The sequence below is a fragment of the Manis pentadactyla genome, chromosome X, assembly GCF_030020395.1.
Source record: "Manis pentadactyla isolate mManPen7 chromosome X, mManPen7.hap1, whole genome shotgun sequence".
NCBI classification, from domain to species: Eukaryota; Metazoa; Chordata; class Mammalia; order Pholidota; family Manidae; genus Manis; species Manis pentadactyla.
This window is the reverse complement of record NC_080038.1, coordinates 143367142-143383717: the sequence shown is the minus strand read 5'-3', so window position 1 is coordinate 143383717 and position 16576 is coordinate 143367142. Positions and strand designations below refer to the sequence as shown.

At 52.5% G+C, this 16576-nt stretch overlaps 1 protein-coding gene across 7 annotated transcripts in view; it reads right to left on the bottom strand.

The window, feature by feature from the left end:
* The window catches only part of MAMLD1 (mastermind like domain containing 1), a 111829-nt gene that overhangs the window by 26011 nt on the left and 69242 nt on the right, over positions 1 to 16576 (bottom strand). For 4 of the 7 annotated variants that reach the window (XM_036908388.2, XM_036908391.2, XM_057495321.1 and 1 more), the window contains 2 exons: positions 9031 to 10716; positions 7320 to 7442 (listed from right to left, as the gene is read on the bottom strand). In XM_036908388.2, the coding sequence (XP_036764283.2) occupies positions 7320 to 7442; positions 9031 to 10716 (1809 nt within the window). The remainder of the gene's footprint in view (positions 1 to 7319; positions 7443 to 9030; positions 10717 to 16576) is intronic. The other 3 variants (XM_036908390.2, XM_036908392.2, XM_036908394.2) reach the window with 1 other exon arrangement.

Here is a 16576-nt window from a genome sequence, read left to right as displayed (position 1 = left end):
GTTGGGGATGTCACATGTACTCAGACACTGCTCTTGTAGAGTGGCAGGCAAGTGTTTGCCCAACTGCTATAGAAGGACATGAGCCCCAACTGGAGCAGAAGAATGCACCCCAGTTGGGGGTGGTGGCCCTACGTGCCCAGGTGGAGTTCTCCCTTCAGTCCAACATGTGAGCAGGAGTTCATCGGCCTCCTGGGCCTTGAAGACCGGGAGTCTCTGTCAATGATCACTCTCAAAACAGTCTCCAGAGCGTAGTTCTGCAAAGGCTAGCAGATGTGATTCACGTATTGATGCATTCCATCCTCTCATTTACTCATTCAGCTCACTTTTACAGAGCCGGGGAAGACTTCCTGTGCCCGAGGGGCTGGCGAGCACATGGGGGTGCAGACCAGACCAAAGTAACTCTGACCAAAAGGGGGACCTGACTTAGCCCTGCAACGCAGAAACTGAAGGTCTGGGGAGCTGGGGTGGCAGCGGGGACATAACGGCCAGGTGTGTCAACTTTGCCAAAGTCATTTGGGCACTGGTCAGGGGCTCTGGCTTCCTACTTTGTGTGCCAGTGTCAAGGCCTCCGGAGCGGGTTCTCCTGCATCAAGATCCTTAGCCGTTTCCAGAACCTGACCCCAGGGCCTAGCACTTGCCCCAGAGGCACAGCCTGCACAGAAAGCTAGTCACAGACAGTGTTTCCAGACTTGCGATGGCCCAGAGAACTCATGAGGCGAGCAGGGCTTCTCAGCCCATTCAGCAGCAGAGATAATGTCCCTTCCTGTCTATAGCCACTTCTTTGCTCTCCTCTCTCATGCTGTCCTTTCTCCAATATGCTCCACAGTGCTCAGAAAAGGACAGAAACTGGGTTCTCTTTACAGGAAAGTTACTTCTAAGCCCTGGCTATGCACAGGAACCCTGTACTTATGGTTTGGAGGGCCTGCTGTGCTGTTGCCCACAGCGGCTACACAATTTTACTCTCCGCTGACAGTGCCCATGGTTTTCGGTCTCCCCCCCAACCTCACCAATGCTCGTTATGTACAGTTTTGTTTTTTAAAATAATAGCCTTCCTAATGGGTGTCAACATTTTGGTTTCTGAGGACATGAAACAAATGTGAAAGCCACATTTGAGGGCTTTGTCTCTTCGTTTTCCAGAGCTCCTCTTTGAAAGTATTGCCTGAGACAGGGGAAGGCCATGGGCTGGTTCCTGCTTGTTCCCACTCCGGGGTGGCTGGGGGTCTCCCACACCTTTCAGAGATTTGTCACGTGGAAATAAACAGATGATCTTTACTCAAAATTGCCAACGAGGAGTCTATCTTCATCTACTGGCCTACTGAGCTGGCTGGCTTTGGCAAATTCTCTTCGTGTGCCACCCAGATGGGGACCTGCAAGTATGTCTGGGTCCGCACAACTCCACTCACCCCCTCTGCTCACAACTGGAAGACAGCTGAACATGGCAGCACGCCAGGGGGAAAAAGCCAGGCAGATCCTGGCCTTTTACCTTACAGTCCAAAGCTCCCACATGCGAAAGTAAGTGTGGACATACTTTCTGATGAACTAGGGTGATGCGTCTGCAGGCCTTCAAGGCTGCTTTTGGGCCACAGCTTACTGCTGTCCTTTCTTCCCGTGCTCTCAGTTCCAATAAGCGAATCAAGGTCTGCTGGATCCATGCGGTTCTAAGCAGCACACTTTCTAATCTAACAGGAAACTTGCTTAACATGGGGAGAAGGGCCAAAGTGTGGAAGAAAGGGGTCAGCACTGTCCCTTTGTTCCACCCTGTCTTAGAAGCTGTTCCGCTGGGAGGCAGGAGCCAGGAGCCAGGGAAGGCTCTGCCCCAGACACAGGCCTGGGGGTGGGTGTGATCTCTTTGGGCCTTGGTGTCGCTTCTGGCTTCTGATGCTTTTGACGGAAGGAACTAACATGATAAGCCCTCACCTAACAACAAAACACAGTCAGACAGACACAGGGGCATTTGTATTGTGGGCAAGATTAGTGAGATCAAATAAAAACCCAGTCTTTTTTCACTCCTTAGAAAAAAGTAGAAACTACTTCTTTGGTGGGGTGGATACTTTAACTGTAAGCAGTGTTCTGCCCTCTGCTGCCCCATCAAGCTCAAGAATAGCCAGGCCCAGGTCATAGGATATGTCAACCCCAAGGGACAGAAGAGGCTAAGAGTACAAGTGAACCCAGGAGGGGTTTCCATATATCTGTGATATGGGGCCATTCATGGATTTGACAGAGGGAAGCTGGGGAGGGTGCAGGAGGGAGCCCTCCTAGTGTGCACCCCTTGTTCACCTAGATGGGTCACATCTCTGACCCACATCGCTGCTCTGGTGCCATCCACTAATGCACTCAGGTGTTAGGGCCACAGCTGAATGGAGTAAGTCCACCACGACTTTCCATCTGCCTTGACATTCTGTGTATTTTGCTAATTTTTCACGCAGGGTCCTACCAGTAGCAGAGCACTTCCCTTTCAAATCCCTTGTAGGCCCAGAACTGGGCGACCTCTCTGGGTGGAGGTCTACATACGGGGCTTGTCCATATTCATAAGGAGTTACAGTTGAAAGGAGGGCATCACACTGATTGTTTTCTGCCCTCTTCTGCCCTTAGGAAAGGGAAATGAGATTCCTTTCTTTGCTTTACTGTGACAAATAAGGAGATCGTTTCAATGAACTTAGTACACAAAATAATTTACACACTTGGTTTTGACGATGCCTCATTTTGGGCACACCAACTTCAGCCAACTTCATTGCTTCTCTTCAGGTGTGTTAAGACAACACCAACAAGCAAACAAAAGCAACAGCAAAAAACTCAATAGGAGGTTTTAAGTCAATCGCTAAGCAGTTACCAAATGCTATCTGCTGCTCTCTATTATCAAGGCAGCTGTGCTGGGGGCTTTTTGCACCCTGTCAAATTTGGGAGCCACCCTTTGAACCATGAGCCTCATCACAGCACGTCATCTCATTCTTTAACTTCTGACCCAAAAAATAAATAAGTGGACGGTTAAAACGTTAGACAAAGCAGCTCATTAAAAAAATTTTTTTTGTAAGGGGAACATAGCTTTGAGGTATAGGATCATCAGTGCTTCCCAGAAACCAAAACAGAAACTGAACAAAACCTGATTCTTGGTAACACTAGTCCTGAGTACTGGGCCTGCGTTTCCCAAATTCAGCAGCTCATGTAGTTTCATTTCCTGGCAGTTCAACTTGGTTAAAACAAAACTTGGTAAGCACTGGGACGCTGGTCCCTAACATTTCCAAATGTGCGTTACACGGTGTGTAATGCTACTTCCTCTCAAAGCAGCTAAAAAAAGTTTCCCCCAGATAAATAGCTCTCTAAGGCCCAATTGAGAAAGAAAGGAAAAACTAAGCTTGTATGTACAATCGTGCTTGGATACAAAGGGAAGATGCCTATTTCAGGAAAATTCCTGCATGTCTGGAAGAGAAGGTGCATGCAGGGGTGTGGTCTGGGCTCTACCCCACAACCCTGCCTCTCCTGCCAGCATCCTCCTTAGCATTTCAGCAGGACTCACCTTTGGCAGGAAATTTGTGATGCTTCCTGCCAGAATTTGTAAAAGGTAGACGCAAAGAAACTTTTCTTATAATCCTGCAGCAGTGCTGCTCCCCCTGACCCTTGCCCTCCAAACAAGAGAAGAATTAAGGGAAGCCCCAGAAAGGACTTGCAAGACGAAGGTCACAGGCCCTTTCTCGAAAGTATGCAGTGCATCTGATGACAGAGGGGTCAGGTATATCAGCAAGATAATGGTCACTTGCTTGTAAATGTTATGAACAATTTTGAGAACAGAAGGATCACTCACCACCATCTCTCCGGACCCTGTTTTTTCTAGTGGAATATGGGGCCGACCTAAGTTTGGCAAGAATAGAGAATTCTCTTGATCTAACAAACATGGTTTTATCATTTGTGTTTTCAGTGGGAGGGCACAGTGCAAATGTAAAGATTGTAATTTGCAGTGCTAATTGAGACAGCAGTAATGAAAGGTTCTGCCCTACTGAGCAGGTGAGCCCAGCCATGGAAATCCAAACCAAAAGGAATCTTGACTGTCTGCAAAGGTTCTTTTTGGAGGCTTTGGGGGTGGGAGTAAGTGGTGGAGAGGAGGCAGAAAAGAAGGGGTGCCGCATCCGTGAAGGATCAGAGCAGTGTGGGCACTCTACGTACTCTGGCATCCTTCTGGGGCCCAGTTTCTGGAGCAAGGCTCCAAACAAACAATGCAGACAAGAACACCAAGCCCGCAAAGCCAGTGGCCCAGCAGAACCAGTGGTTCTCCCACCCACTCACTCCTTTTGCCTATCGGCAGTGGGCCCTCCATCTAGATCTAGAAACGGCAGGCAGTCCTCAGCCTACTACATGCAGCAAGACTGGGGCCAAGATGGCTACAGGCAGAATCTGGCTGCTCCCCACCCCCCGAAAATTGTCCTGGGGTCCCTTTGCTACTCAGCTCCCATATGGGGATGGGGCCACCCCCCGTGGCTCCTAGCACCCCTGCTGTCTGTGCTAGGAGGGAGGAGCAGCCCACATGTGCCCCTTGCCATTGGCTAGGTGCTCAGGAAGCTGCAGCCTGGCTCAGCTGCTCTGCTCCTTTCTGGAGCCACCAACCTGTGTCCACCACTTGTCTTCTCCTTAGCCACCTGGCAAATGTCCTCCCTGGCATCTGCCCGGAGACCACTCCTCTTCCCCTGTCCTCCAAGCCATCGCCCACCCCTGGGAGCTGGAGGGGAATCTGGGCACAGAGGCAGTCTAAATGCATTCCACTGGGTTACTGGTGTTCTGACTTCAGGAGCTTTCCCCGGGCTCATGCCCTACCAAGGCCCCAGTGTCCACCAGCCTGTGCTGTCTCCCTGCAGGTCCCAGGGGCAAGGGCGGCAAGAGGGCTGCCCAGAACCCCATCACAAGGCCCAGCCTCTCGAGGAGGGAAGATGTCAACTTCTTTTGGATGTGCCCACTGTCTCCACAATGACCGGGTGCTCACCGCCGCTGGGGCTAAGGAGATGGAAGGCTCATGGCTACAGGCAGCAAGTGCGGCAAGCCCGGAGCGGCCCAGCGCAGCCCAGCCCTGCCTTCCCCAGGCAGGCTTGACTGTGCTCTCCTGCCCCTCTCAAAAGCTGTCCCAATGCTGTCGTCCCTTGTGCCTGGCCCTAGGATCACATTACAGGCTTTTTTGTTCTTATTCCAACGGCCCCCCTCCGGGCTGTGTGAAGTGGCCTGCACTCTCCTAGGTGTGCCTTAGGCGTCTTTGAGTAAAGGGCCATTCCATTCGCTGGGGCTGATGGAAATCGAAATCCTCACCCAGAGGTCTGTGGCCCCCCAGAGTATGTCCAATAGTCTTGGAGGGGGAAGGGGCAGCAAATTACAGCATGAAATCGCTTGGATTAAAAACAGCCTTGGGAGTGGGGTGGAGAACATGGTGAAGAGGTTTGCGGGTCACCAGAATCCAGCACACCAGGGTTGGGGGGGCGTGTAACTCTGAAAAGACCCTCCCTTAATAAGTCCGGGTCCACATCCCTCATCTGTAATTTCAAGGCCAAAAAGCTTTGAAAGCGTATTTTATCTTTTGTAAATTCGGTGCCAAAATTTACTTGGGAGTAAAATGTGACCTGGACCTAAATCCTCATATTTCTCTGTAAAAATAATAAAATGCTGCTCCAGATTCCACCAGAAGGTTGTATGATATTGGGTATATGCACCTTATCTAAAGTCCCAAATGTTCTGGATTTGGAAACACACACGTCTGATCGCAGCGATTTCAGATGCAGGACTGGGAGCCGGCATTAACCCTGACTGAGCTCGTGGTGTGTGCTGGTGACCGGATTTGAAGCCCAGTTCTGTCTGCCTCCAGTGCCCTTGCTCACACTGCTGCACTGAACTGCCACCCTGACAGATGGCATTTGCCTTTTACCTTCAGTACAAGCCAGTGGTTCGCTGAATTGGATTGTTTGCTTAAGCGGTGAAGTGAAATTCCCCAAGCGGACACACACTAGTCTGCAAACAGAATGGCCTTCTGCAGACAGCTGGACTTGGCATTTCTTCTTACTCCAGAGCTGGTTTCTCATCTTACATTTAGAAACTACTCCTTAAAAAAGCTAAGATCTGGATTACAAGGGAAGACGAGTCCCTCTGCGGTAAACACTATCCATAATCCACGGAAGTGCAATGAGCTATCGACACCATGTAGGAAGTAATGTGTGTTCTGAGGCCCAGCTTGGCCATCAGTAAAACGCGACAAGTTCACCCCACTGGAAGCCAGAAACATGTACTTCTGTTCTTCTTTTCTTTACCCTGGAAGAGTGACCAGGGCTGAGCTCTCAGACTTTAAAGCAAACAGGGGAAGGCCACAGAGGAGCACAGCCAAGGCGCAGTGGAGCTGCTGATGTGCCCAGCGTGGAGGCCTGCTCAGGGTGCTTTGGCCAGAAGAATGCTATGGACAGAGTAGGGAAAGCAATCCCAGCGAGCCAGGCAACGATGCCTCTCTTCCTGCTAGCTGGGCAGGGTGGGGCCCGCAAGACGGAGAGCCCACCAAGCTGGCAGGCCCCCCCAACCTCCCATCAGCCTCATGGCCGGCATGGGGTGTGGAGACAGACTCATCCTGTCCTGGCACAGCACCGGTTTTGAAAGCCACATCTTAGCCCCCAGAAAACAGACTGAGTTAAGAGTCACAGAGACAGCAAACCTTCGTAGGCAGGTACTTTGTGTCAGGCCCTGTTTGAAGTGCTTTAGATGTATTAACTCATTTAATCCTTGAACAACCTGGCATCACCCCCAGTTTGCAGAAAAGGCAATAGTTAGGGGGTTATAACAGGAAGGGAAGGCTCCAGAGGCAGTGCCCCATGCGTGGGGTTACCAGTGTAGGCTCTGTAGCCAGATTCCCTGCTCTGGCCATGACTTGCTGTGTGATTATGGGCAAGAGTGGTGACTTCTCTGTGCCTCAGCCTTCTCAGCTTTGAAGGGAATGATAACAGCCCCTACCTCTGAGGATTAAAATGAGCAGAGGCCGGTGAAGTACCGGGTTGCATGCCTGGCCTGTGAGCACTGGCCCACACAAGCAGGGAAGGCAGCTCTCACAGCAGCAGTGGCACCCTCTTTGGGGAGACCAGCCTCTCGCCTCTGCTGGCAGAAGTCGTCTGAGCCCTTCTCAGCCTCTAGGAGCCTGGAGGCTTGGTCTTTCTCCTGAACACTTGCTCCAATCCCACCTAGGTAATCTGTTGGGTGTGATTTTCACGACCCCAATCATTAAGAAGCCGGCTGACGCAGCTCTGAGGCAACACAGTCAGGCTACAAATGCACCCCATTGAAGACACACACAGAAAAACAAAAAGGCTCACAATGTTAGATGGTGACACGTCTCCAAGCTGAGGATCTTGCCTGCTATGGTAAGAGTTCCAGTGCTGTTGCTGGCGCTCCGCCACGCCAGCCGCGGAAGTCCATGAAAACAGATGGCAACAGGCCTATAACAAGATCAAACCAAAGTGCTCCTGAACTGCGGACAAGGGCCTGCGGCTCACCCTGGCACCCCCCACGGGAGGACCAGCCCCTCATGTGGGGCACTCTGCTTGCTTATGCTTCATGACACAGCCTCTCTCCTCCATGGGCTGCCTCAGTCACGCTCATCCAGGGCCCTGGGAGAAGAGGTCAGCCCCGGCTGACGGGTGCTTCCCTCTGGCCAGGCCCCTGGCCAAGCTCTTTACGGCCATCTCCTTGGCAGAGTGGGAGATGGCAATACTGAGGGCAGTCAGGCGAAAGCTTCCTGGAGGGCATGGTACCTGAGTATTAGGAGCTGTGAGTGGGACGCGAGAGGAAAGTTTGAAGGGGAGGCTTGGCACAGGAAACGGCAGGAGTAAAGGCTGAGAGCGCAGAGTGGACGAGGCACTGCAAGCACTTTAGGACCTGATAGGTGCTGCGTCTGAGGAGGTAGGTTGAGCCAGGGTATGGGCCTCTGGAAATTTCTGAGCAACTGTGAAACAGGATCAGGTCTTTGTTATAGCAAGGTAATGCTTACAGTGATGGATGGTTTATTGGGTGAAACCAGTTTAACAGTTAATTGAATGAGTTCAGACAAAGACTCATGAGGGCCTGAACTTGGGCAAAGATGAATGGGAAGGAGGGACCATGACAGACAGTATTCCGGGCAGGCCGACATCTGACATGGCCCCCAGGGGTCCCTGCCTCCTGGTAGTCACACCTTCATGCTCACATCTATTGAATAGAATATAGTGCAAGTGATGGGACGTCACTCTCAGGACTAGATGATAAAGACTGTGACTTCTGACTTGCTGGTACTCCCCCTGCCTCTTTTGCTGGCATGTTCTCTCTTGCTCACTTGGGTGTGAAGCTGGCTGCCATGTTGTGAGATGCTCTGTGAAGAGGTCCACATGGCAAGACACCGAGGGAGGTCTCTGGCCAATAGCTCATGAGGAACCGAGGCCTCAGCCCAACAAGCTGTGAGGACCTGCTTTCTGCCAACCACCAGAGGGTGAGCTTGGAAGCAGGTCCTTCGCAGTTGAGCCCTGAAATGACTGCAGCCTTACGAGAAGCTCAGGGCCAGAAGGCACAGCTAAGCTGTGCCAGGCTTCCTAACCCTCAGAAACCACGAGGTAATTTATGTGTGGTGTTTCCAGCAGATGTTTGGCACAATTCATCAAGTGACAAGAGCCAACAAAGGCAGGGGTTGGAGCAAGGAGAAGTGGGCACTGTGACCAATACCATCTAGGAAGGATCTGCTGAAGTTGGTGATCAATAAGACAGTGGGAGATGAGGGACAGGCTACAGTACTTTTGAGAAGAGCACAGGCTCTGGAGCAAGAACTGCTCTGCCCCTTGCTAACTGTGTGACTGTGGGCAAGTCATTTCAACTCTCTGAGCTCCTGCTTCTTCACTCATAAGATGGAGATGGCTTCAATATGCTTTTCCAGAGTCAAGCACAGCCTCAGAGAGAACTGTAGCCTGGATTTGCCTCCAAAGCCAGGAATGAATAGCAGGAGACATGGTTCTCCATTTCCAAAACCGAGGAATGTAACTGAAGTTGGGATTGTCTTACCTGTCGGGGCAGAGAAGGCAAAGAATCCGAGGCCCCAGCTCGCTGCAGGCGCTGGGGCTGCTGCATCATCTGCTGCAGAAGGAGCGAAGGATGGTCAGGTGGCGGTGGCGGCAGCTGCAAGGTAGCCATGGCGGTGGAGGAAGCCGTGGCAGAAGAGGCCTGCGTCGGTGTCGGCTGCTGCAGGTAGTGCAGCAGGGAAGGCTGCCGAGAGGCGGCGGGCAGCGGGGGCATCTTCTGGGGCCCCGGCTCAGAAATGAAATGTGACAAGGGCTTGGTGTTGCTGAAAGTGAATGGCTCTGTGGCTCTTGGGCTGGGGCTGGCCAGCCCCTGCTGCTGCATGATCATGCTGAGGGCTTTGGGGTCGCTGGTGGGTATGGGCTTGAAGAGGGCACTGGGCTGCGGTGGCTGGCCAAGCGGCTGTGTGGCAGGCGTGAGGCTGCGGGCCAGGGCGCACTGCGGTGTGAAGGACTGCTGCGGCAGGCCCGGGCTGGCCAGCTTCTCCGGCCGGTAGGGCGGGGAGGGCCCTGGGTTGCTGGCCGGCAGGGCGGCCATCAGGTGCCCCTGAGGGCTCTTCACGGCAGAGGACACCAGGTTGGCCAGGATGGAGCTCTGTGGGCTGAACGTCGGCTGCTGGCTGAGCGCTGGGCTGGGCAACTTCTCGGGGCCATAAGGCAGCACGGGCCCGAGGACAGCACCGCTGGCTGCCACGCCCGAGAGCCCTGCGTTGGGGGAAGCCTGCAGGGTGCTGCCTGGCAGGCTGCCAGATGACATGCAGGACACCATGAGGCTCTGAGGGCTGAAGGGCGGTGGCGGGTGTGGCGGCGACGGCACAGGGCGGTAAGGCGGCGACAGGCCAGGCGGACCAGACCAACATGGAGCGGGCCCGGGAGGCTTCGTGGCCAATCCCTGCTTGCTGGCTGCCAGCACCTTCAGCTGGTGGGCGTGGTGCCACTGAGGCACTGGAGGCAGAGGCAGTGTGGTGGGCATCAGGGCCTGGCCCTGGGTCTTGGCCTGCACTGTCGAAGAGCTGGGTGAGGCCATCTTCTTACTGGTGGCGGGAATCCCGTAGCTGAGCCCTGTGGAGGAGGGCGGGATTTGAAGAGACACACCGGTGACCTGGCTGCAACTAGAAGCAAACTCCTTGCCGGAACCAAGGCCCTCCAAGTGTGGCATCTGAACCAAAGGCTTGGGAGTTGTGCCCAGGGTTGCCTGTGGATGATCCAAGACCAGGGGTTCTTCTGGCTTGCTCCCCAGTATCTTCTCAAGATCTAGGTCATTCAGAGAAGGTTCTTGAATTTTGGTTAGCTCGTCCAGCAGCTCCTGAAGTTCCTGGTCCACTGCCGGCACACTGTTGGACTTGTCATAGTAAGGAACAGCGGGTCCTTTGAGGCTCATTTCCACAGTCGATGGCACCACAAAGGGTGAGCCCACTACGCTGCCATTCATGGGATTATTTTCCAGCAGTAACGCAGGGCCAGCCACTCCCATAGCTGCAGGGCCAGGGTTTACTGTTAGATGAGGAACCTGCAGCTCCGCGCAGGCCAGACTGGGCTGGGTGCCTGCACCCACAGAGAGGGTGACGTCCTCAAGGCAAGGCCTCTTGATTTTATTAGGGTAACCCCCATCAGCCATGTCTGTAAACTGGAAGCTATCTCCTTCCTGTCTCCTCTTACCAGTTCCCTGTGGCTGAAAGAGGGGAGAGAGGGGTGAAAGAGAGAGAGAGAGAGAAAAAGAGAGGGATTTTTATAAAGGCTTGGCATAGTAAAGCCAATGAACAGGAAACTTGCAAGTTAAAACACATCTCTCCATTTCAAGACTTACAGTTGTCAAAACTACAATACAGTCTATTTTTGGAACCAAAATGCTCATTTTTGTGTTGCTGTGTTTCATTTAAACTGTCTTGTTGCATTTCAAATAAGGCATTGTGCTGTCTGTATACTAAACACCACAGAAACTCATGCAAAGGATCTTCTTTGCTGGCTTAACGGGGAGTTCAACGAAGCTATGCTGGAGCCACTACATGAACTCTGTTGCCAAAGGCAGCCATTTGAGAGCAAACTAGGAGCAGCTAAGATATTTTCAATCCCTACTTGTCTACAGATACCCCATTTTTAAAAAGGAAAAGTGCAATACAGACATTGAACTTTTTGGTTGCTTCCTGTCTTGGTTAAATGCAAGGGGTGGTAGCGATAAAGAAGAACACAGCAGAGCCTTTAGAGGATGAAGTAGATGTGGGGGTGTCCTTGCAGCAGCTGCCTGAGGTACACTGTTCAGGGAAAAACACAAGCTGCAGAACATTCATTGGAACGTGGTTCCATTTATTTACACACACACACACACACACACACACACACACGCTGCAATGTGCACACAAAAATAACTTGGAAGGATGTATATGCCACCATTTGGAGTAGTCATCTCTTGGGGATGACTGGCAAGTCCTTTTTTATTCTCTACGTTTTTGTATAGCTTGTTTGTTTTTAATGACTTGTAATCCCAACCCCACCACCCCTACCCCCAGAAAAGTATAAAGCTACCTAAATAAGAAGTTCTTCTCTGCGGATGCATGAGGAAACTGGACGCAGATTTTCTGGCATCCAGGAGACCCTCACTAACTGGTAGCTGGCATTATAAAGGGCAGATCTGGAAGGACCCAGGGAGTGCAGGGACTTAAAGACAGGGACCCTGAGACCCAGGGAGGGGGCAGGGCTGGCCCTGAGTTGCTCAGCTGGGGGGCGACAGGGCCCAGGAAGATGCAGGCTCCCCCCCCGTGCCCACTCTGCTGCCTCTCAACCCACTGCCTTCATCCACCCCAAGGAGTGAGGGGACTTGCCTGGCTAAATAGCATGGCGCAGGCAGGAGTAGGCCGGGGAGGGGTACAGCAGGCACGAGAAGAGGCCTATTCAGCTATGGGTGCCCATTCTCCCATGCAGGCCAGCTGACTATGCGTACAGGGAGCTCTGCCTCATGTTTCCCTGGCCATGCACTCAATCATGAGGCAGCTGACAAAGAAGTCATTGGGTCCCAAACTGAAATTTGGGTCTCTTCTACATTCTCCCCAAGACCTCAAAGAAATCTGATATATTGAACATAAGAATGTATGAAATAGATCAATAAGGGATGATTGAGGTGGGTCTTATGTACGACCCCTGCAAGGAAGTCTGAGCTGGCAATGGTTGGGCCCAATGGGCTGCAACACAAGATGGGTGATAGTGACGTCTACGTAGGGCCAGGCAGGGGAAGAATGGGGTAGGTGCAACAGAAGGGAGGTAGGCAGGGACTGGGAACTGCGGAGGCCTGGAATCCCTGGCAGATTCTGAGGCTCAGAGCTTTCATTTAATTGTTGGTCTGCCATTAACCTGTTGAGACTAAGGTGGCAGGAGGGGAAGATGGCACATGACCACGGGATGCTAGAGGTAGTACCAGGAAGCCCTGGCAAGGGGCAGGAGTCTCCCGCTCTCTGAAGTAAGAGCAATGTGCACACAACTAACTCCCCAGGTACCTCATGACTGCATCCAAGCCAGTGTTCCCCACTCAGGTCCCAGTCTGGAACCTAACTGGCTCCTCAGTCCCAAAGCAGGTCCCAGGCTGCCCCTGCGGGGTGCTGAGGGCCACCACACAGCCGGTGGGTCCCATTTATGAGAGCAGGTGCTACCCTGGCTGGGCCAGGCCCACAGCTGGATGCCGACCTAAGAGCTGCCTAGGCAGGGGCCAGGCTGGCCTTGCTGGCCCTAGGAGGAAGGGTACTGGCCAAGGCTGCGGGTTCAGCAGGGGGCAGGCAGGCGCCTCTCCTGAGCTTTCCTTTCTCAGTGGACTTGAGGGAGACTAACAGAGGCCGCAGCTCTGCGGTTCCGATTATATGGTGAAAGCGTTCGACAGCTAGTCTCAAACACCCTGGCTGAGTGGCCAGAACCCCAGCCAAGCGTAAATGAGGTCAAGGGCTGGGCTTTTTGTGTGCCCAGGGCCACACTGGTGCCTTTGCCAGGTCACCTGGGCCAGTGGGTGCTGGGTTGATGTCTGCCTGCCCAGGGTGGGCGTTGTTGACTGAATGCCATGGTCACCATTTTAGATCAAATGCAGCAGATAGCTTGCTACCTGAATGACTTCCCTCTCGATGTCCTTCCTGTCGGGGGCAGCAGGTCCCCCACCGAGCTTCTAGACCCTCTCCAGCTTCACATATGTGCCATTTTCCAGTCTCTGTGGACTCCATGACAGCAGGGTCTTGGTCCCAGCTACCAGCCAGCCCCTACTTCCTTCAGGCCATGTGTTACACACAGTCTCACCTACTGTGAGATTTTCTTTTTTACAACAGGCAAATCAAGACACTGGCATGATTTCTAGAGAGCATATATCAATCTTCTCTTTTCATAGAAAACAAAATGTGATGCAATTTTTTCGTGGTCACAGAACTAGTTAGGGGTAACAACCACCCTAGCCCCCGAGGGTCCCAACTCGCAGACTGAGTGTCACAGGCCCAGTCTTTGGTGCTGGAGGGGAGGGGAAGTGAGGGATGGTGCGCTGGCAGCTTTCATTTAGGAATGGTTTTATCTCCACCCACAAATGCCTGCAAAGTCCTATTCCATAACCAGGCAGACAAGGCCACCAATGTGATCCCCTTGACCTTATAAATATCATTAAAATGCATCTGAAAGCACGTGATGGCTTCCTCACCCTGCAAATAATGAGAAAACAAAGGCAACCCTTCTGACAGGGGCCAAGTTCAGCTGTGGAGTCAATATTATTTCTGGTTCTGTGTGAGCAATGACATATGGCAATTCTTCCCTTTCTACATTTTTAGTCCATAATGGCAGAAAGGGCAGAGATTTCTTGGAAAAGGTCTAGATTTTGAGAGTACAGTCCAGGCTCATAAAACGGACATAAGAAAAATAATGACTATTATATCTATTATATATACTCTTCCCAAAGAAATCTGGCAGGCTGTTTAAGCACTTAACTTTGGACACTCCAGCTGGAGGTGTAACACGAACATCAATAGGCACAGTTCCTCCTGGGAAAGAGTGCAGGAGGCCAAAGAAGAGCTCCAGGAGATGAGCTCAGGGGCCTCGCTCTCCCTCCAGAGGTTCCTGGCACATGAGCCCTGGGCAAGACCGTCAAAAGGGTGGCACTGGCCTGGGGCTTATGAGCCTCCCCTTCCTCCTTGTCTACTCCTCTCTCAGCTCGGCTCAGGCCAGTCCGCCTGCTGGTTCTCTCAGTCTCTCTCCACAAATACATCTGTACTCCATCAATTGTCTTTAGTGCTGGCCCACAGTACCCCTGTGAGTTTCCAAGAACCTCATGTTGGCTGACTCGATTGGACTTCAGGCCCTCTGAGACAAGGGTGGTCCCCAGTAGGCTTGCTGAGAAGAAAGGAAGGGAGTCATGGTGGAGGTAGCCCCAGAACAGATAAGCCTGTGATTCATCAGGATTGGCTTTGCAGGGAGAGAGGGAGGGGAGGAGGGAGAAAAGAAGAGAGAGGATATGTCTGGATATATGTGTGGGACCAGATGACTATCCATGTGTACAGTGTAATTGCCTACATTTGGGCATACGTGTCATTTGCATGTTTGTTTATCAGAAGAACGCACCCACAAACTGAAACTGACCTTCTGTAGAACAAAGAGGATTTTCGCATTTCCAAAGTTGCAAGATGCAAGGCTCTGTGGACTCCCAGGGTAGCTGGGAATGGCTGGGAACTGTGAATGCTGACTGACTTCAAGAGGAGTCAGTGGGTCTCAGGAATGAATCTCTGTTAATAGGTGGTTTGGAGCAAGAATGACCTACAATGGGGGATTTATTGGCGCCTCTGGCCTGCCAAGCTGCAGAGACTGCATGCTCAGTGCCCAACACAGGCAAAGGCGGGCTAGGTGGAGGAAAGAGCCCTAGCCCTGGAGTAGGCGCCAAAGGACTAGCATTTAAGTCCTAGCTCCTCCATTTGCTGTGTGACCGTGCAAGTTAGTCCCCCTCTCTGAGCCTCAATCTCTTCTGTAAAGTGGGTACTCAGTCTGCCCTGCATGCCTCGCAGCATTGTTGAAGCGAGCGTATCGGGAGCAGTCATTGTTGCTGGTCTCATTCTCCAGGCCCTGGGTCCCCAGGCTGCCCCCCTGCCCTCCACCACGGGCCTCAGCTTGCTCTCTACCAAGTCAGGCCATGGCCACTGGGACTGCGGCATGGGATGGGAGTGGAGAGAGCCAAGCTGCCTGGTCTGCCGGCCCTGGCCTGACAGCCTGCAGGGCCACCTTTACCATCTGCCACCCACCGTTCTGGGGTCTGAGGGCTGGAGTAGGGCTGCCTGTGGAAGGCAGTGGCCCTGTCCCAGTCCCGATGGGCTACAAGCATCATCTGTGCTTCACTGGAACTAGGCTGATGAGCCCAGAATCATAGAGATAAGGGGAAAAGTGGAGGCAGAGGTGAGGTTGGAGGCCACAGATCTGAGGCTAGAGGCCACCAGGGCCACTGGGCAGACCTGGGGTTCTATACAGGAAGAAGGCAGAGGGGCCCGGGCACATGATTTAAGCCTAACCTCCTCACTTCTCCCCAAGCTCTGCTTCTAAAGGCCTTGTCATGTGACCTCTCATAGGTCCTCACCCTATGCTGGGCCTCAGTTTCCCCATGTGTAAAGTGAATGGGTCACAGCTTTGGTAAGCTGATGCTATGGCCTTCCTCCGGGGCTACTCCTGTAGAGGAAAGAGGAAGTCTCTTTTCCCCCATCCATGGACAGGACCTATACACTGCTACCAACTACTGTCTCAAAGAAAGCACGACCTCTCCCAGCCCTGTTGCAGTCAAATTAAAGTCTTCCTCAGGTATCTCTATGGCTTTTTAACAAGGAATTACTTGAACACTCATGTGTGTGTGTGTGTGTGTGTGTGTGTGTGTGTAGACTAGCAGTATTAATCCTGAGAGTATCAGCTCTACATTAGTTGAATCAGAAAAGGCAACCTGCGATTTTGGTCAAATGAGCCGTGCTTACACATTATTTAGAGTCCTACCAAGTCACCAGTTACCAGGAAGGCTGCCAGCTCCCGAAGCACCTTGAGGGGTGTGTGAAAATCAGTGATGTCAATTTAAAGCTTGTTCCTGGAGCTCTCTTTAGAATGCGAGCTTGGCAAACCAGTCTTTGCTATGTGTCGGTCACCTGGGCCTGTGCCCCACACCCACCTGCCCGTAACTGCTTCTCCAGCCACTGGAGGTGTTGTCCAACTGCAAGTGTGGCTCTCCACGGTCAGAGTCCAGCATGTATTAAGTGATCCAAAGCGAAAGGAGGGCGACTAAGTTAACAGAGACTGCCTTCACCCAAAATCTGTCTCACCACGGTGCTTCCAGCTGTCTAGAGATCATGGAGAGTGACAGACCAGGGGAAAATGCCCACGAGCAGTAACCCCAGACACCCTGCAAGCCAGCAGAGGCCAGACCCCCGTAGGCTGGTGGGCTGTCACGTTAACGTCTCTCCATTGCCCTGGCTGCAACTTATCCTGTTCCCAGCTTTCCACACCTCTACCCAGACATGCACAGGTGGACCGTTCAGCAGGCATTCACAGGAAGGTGG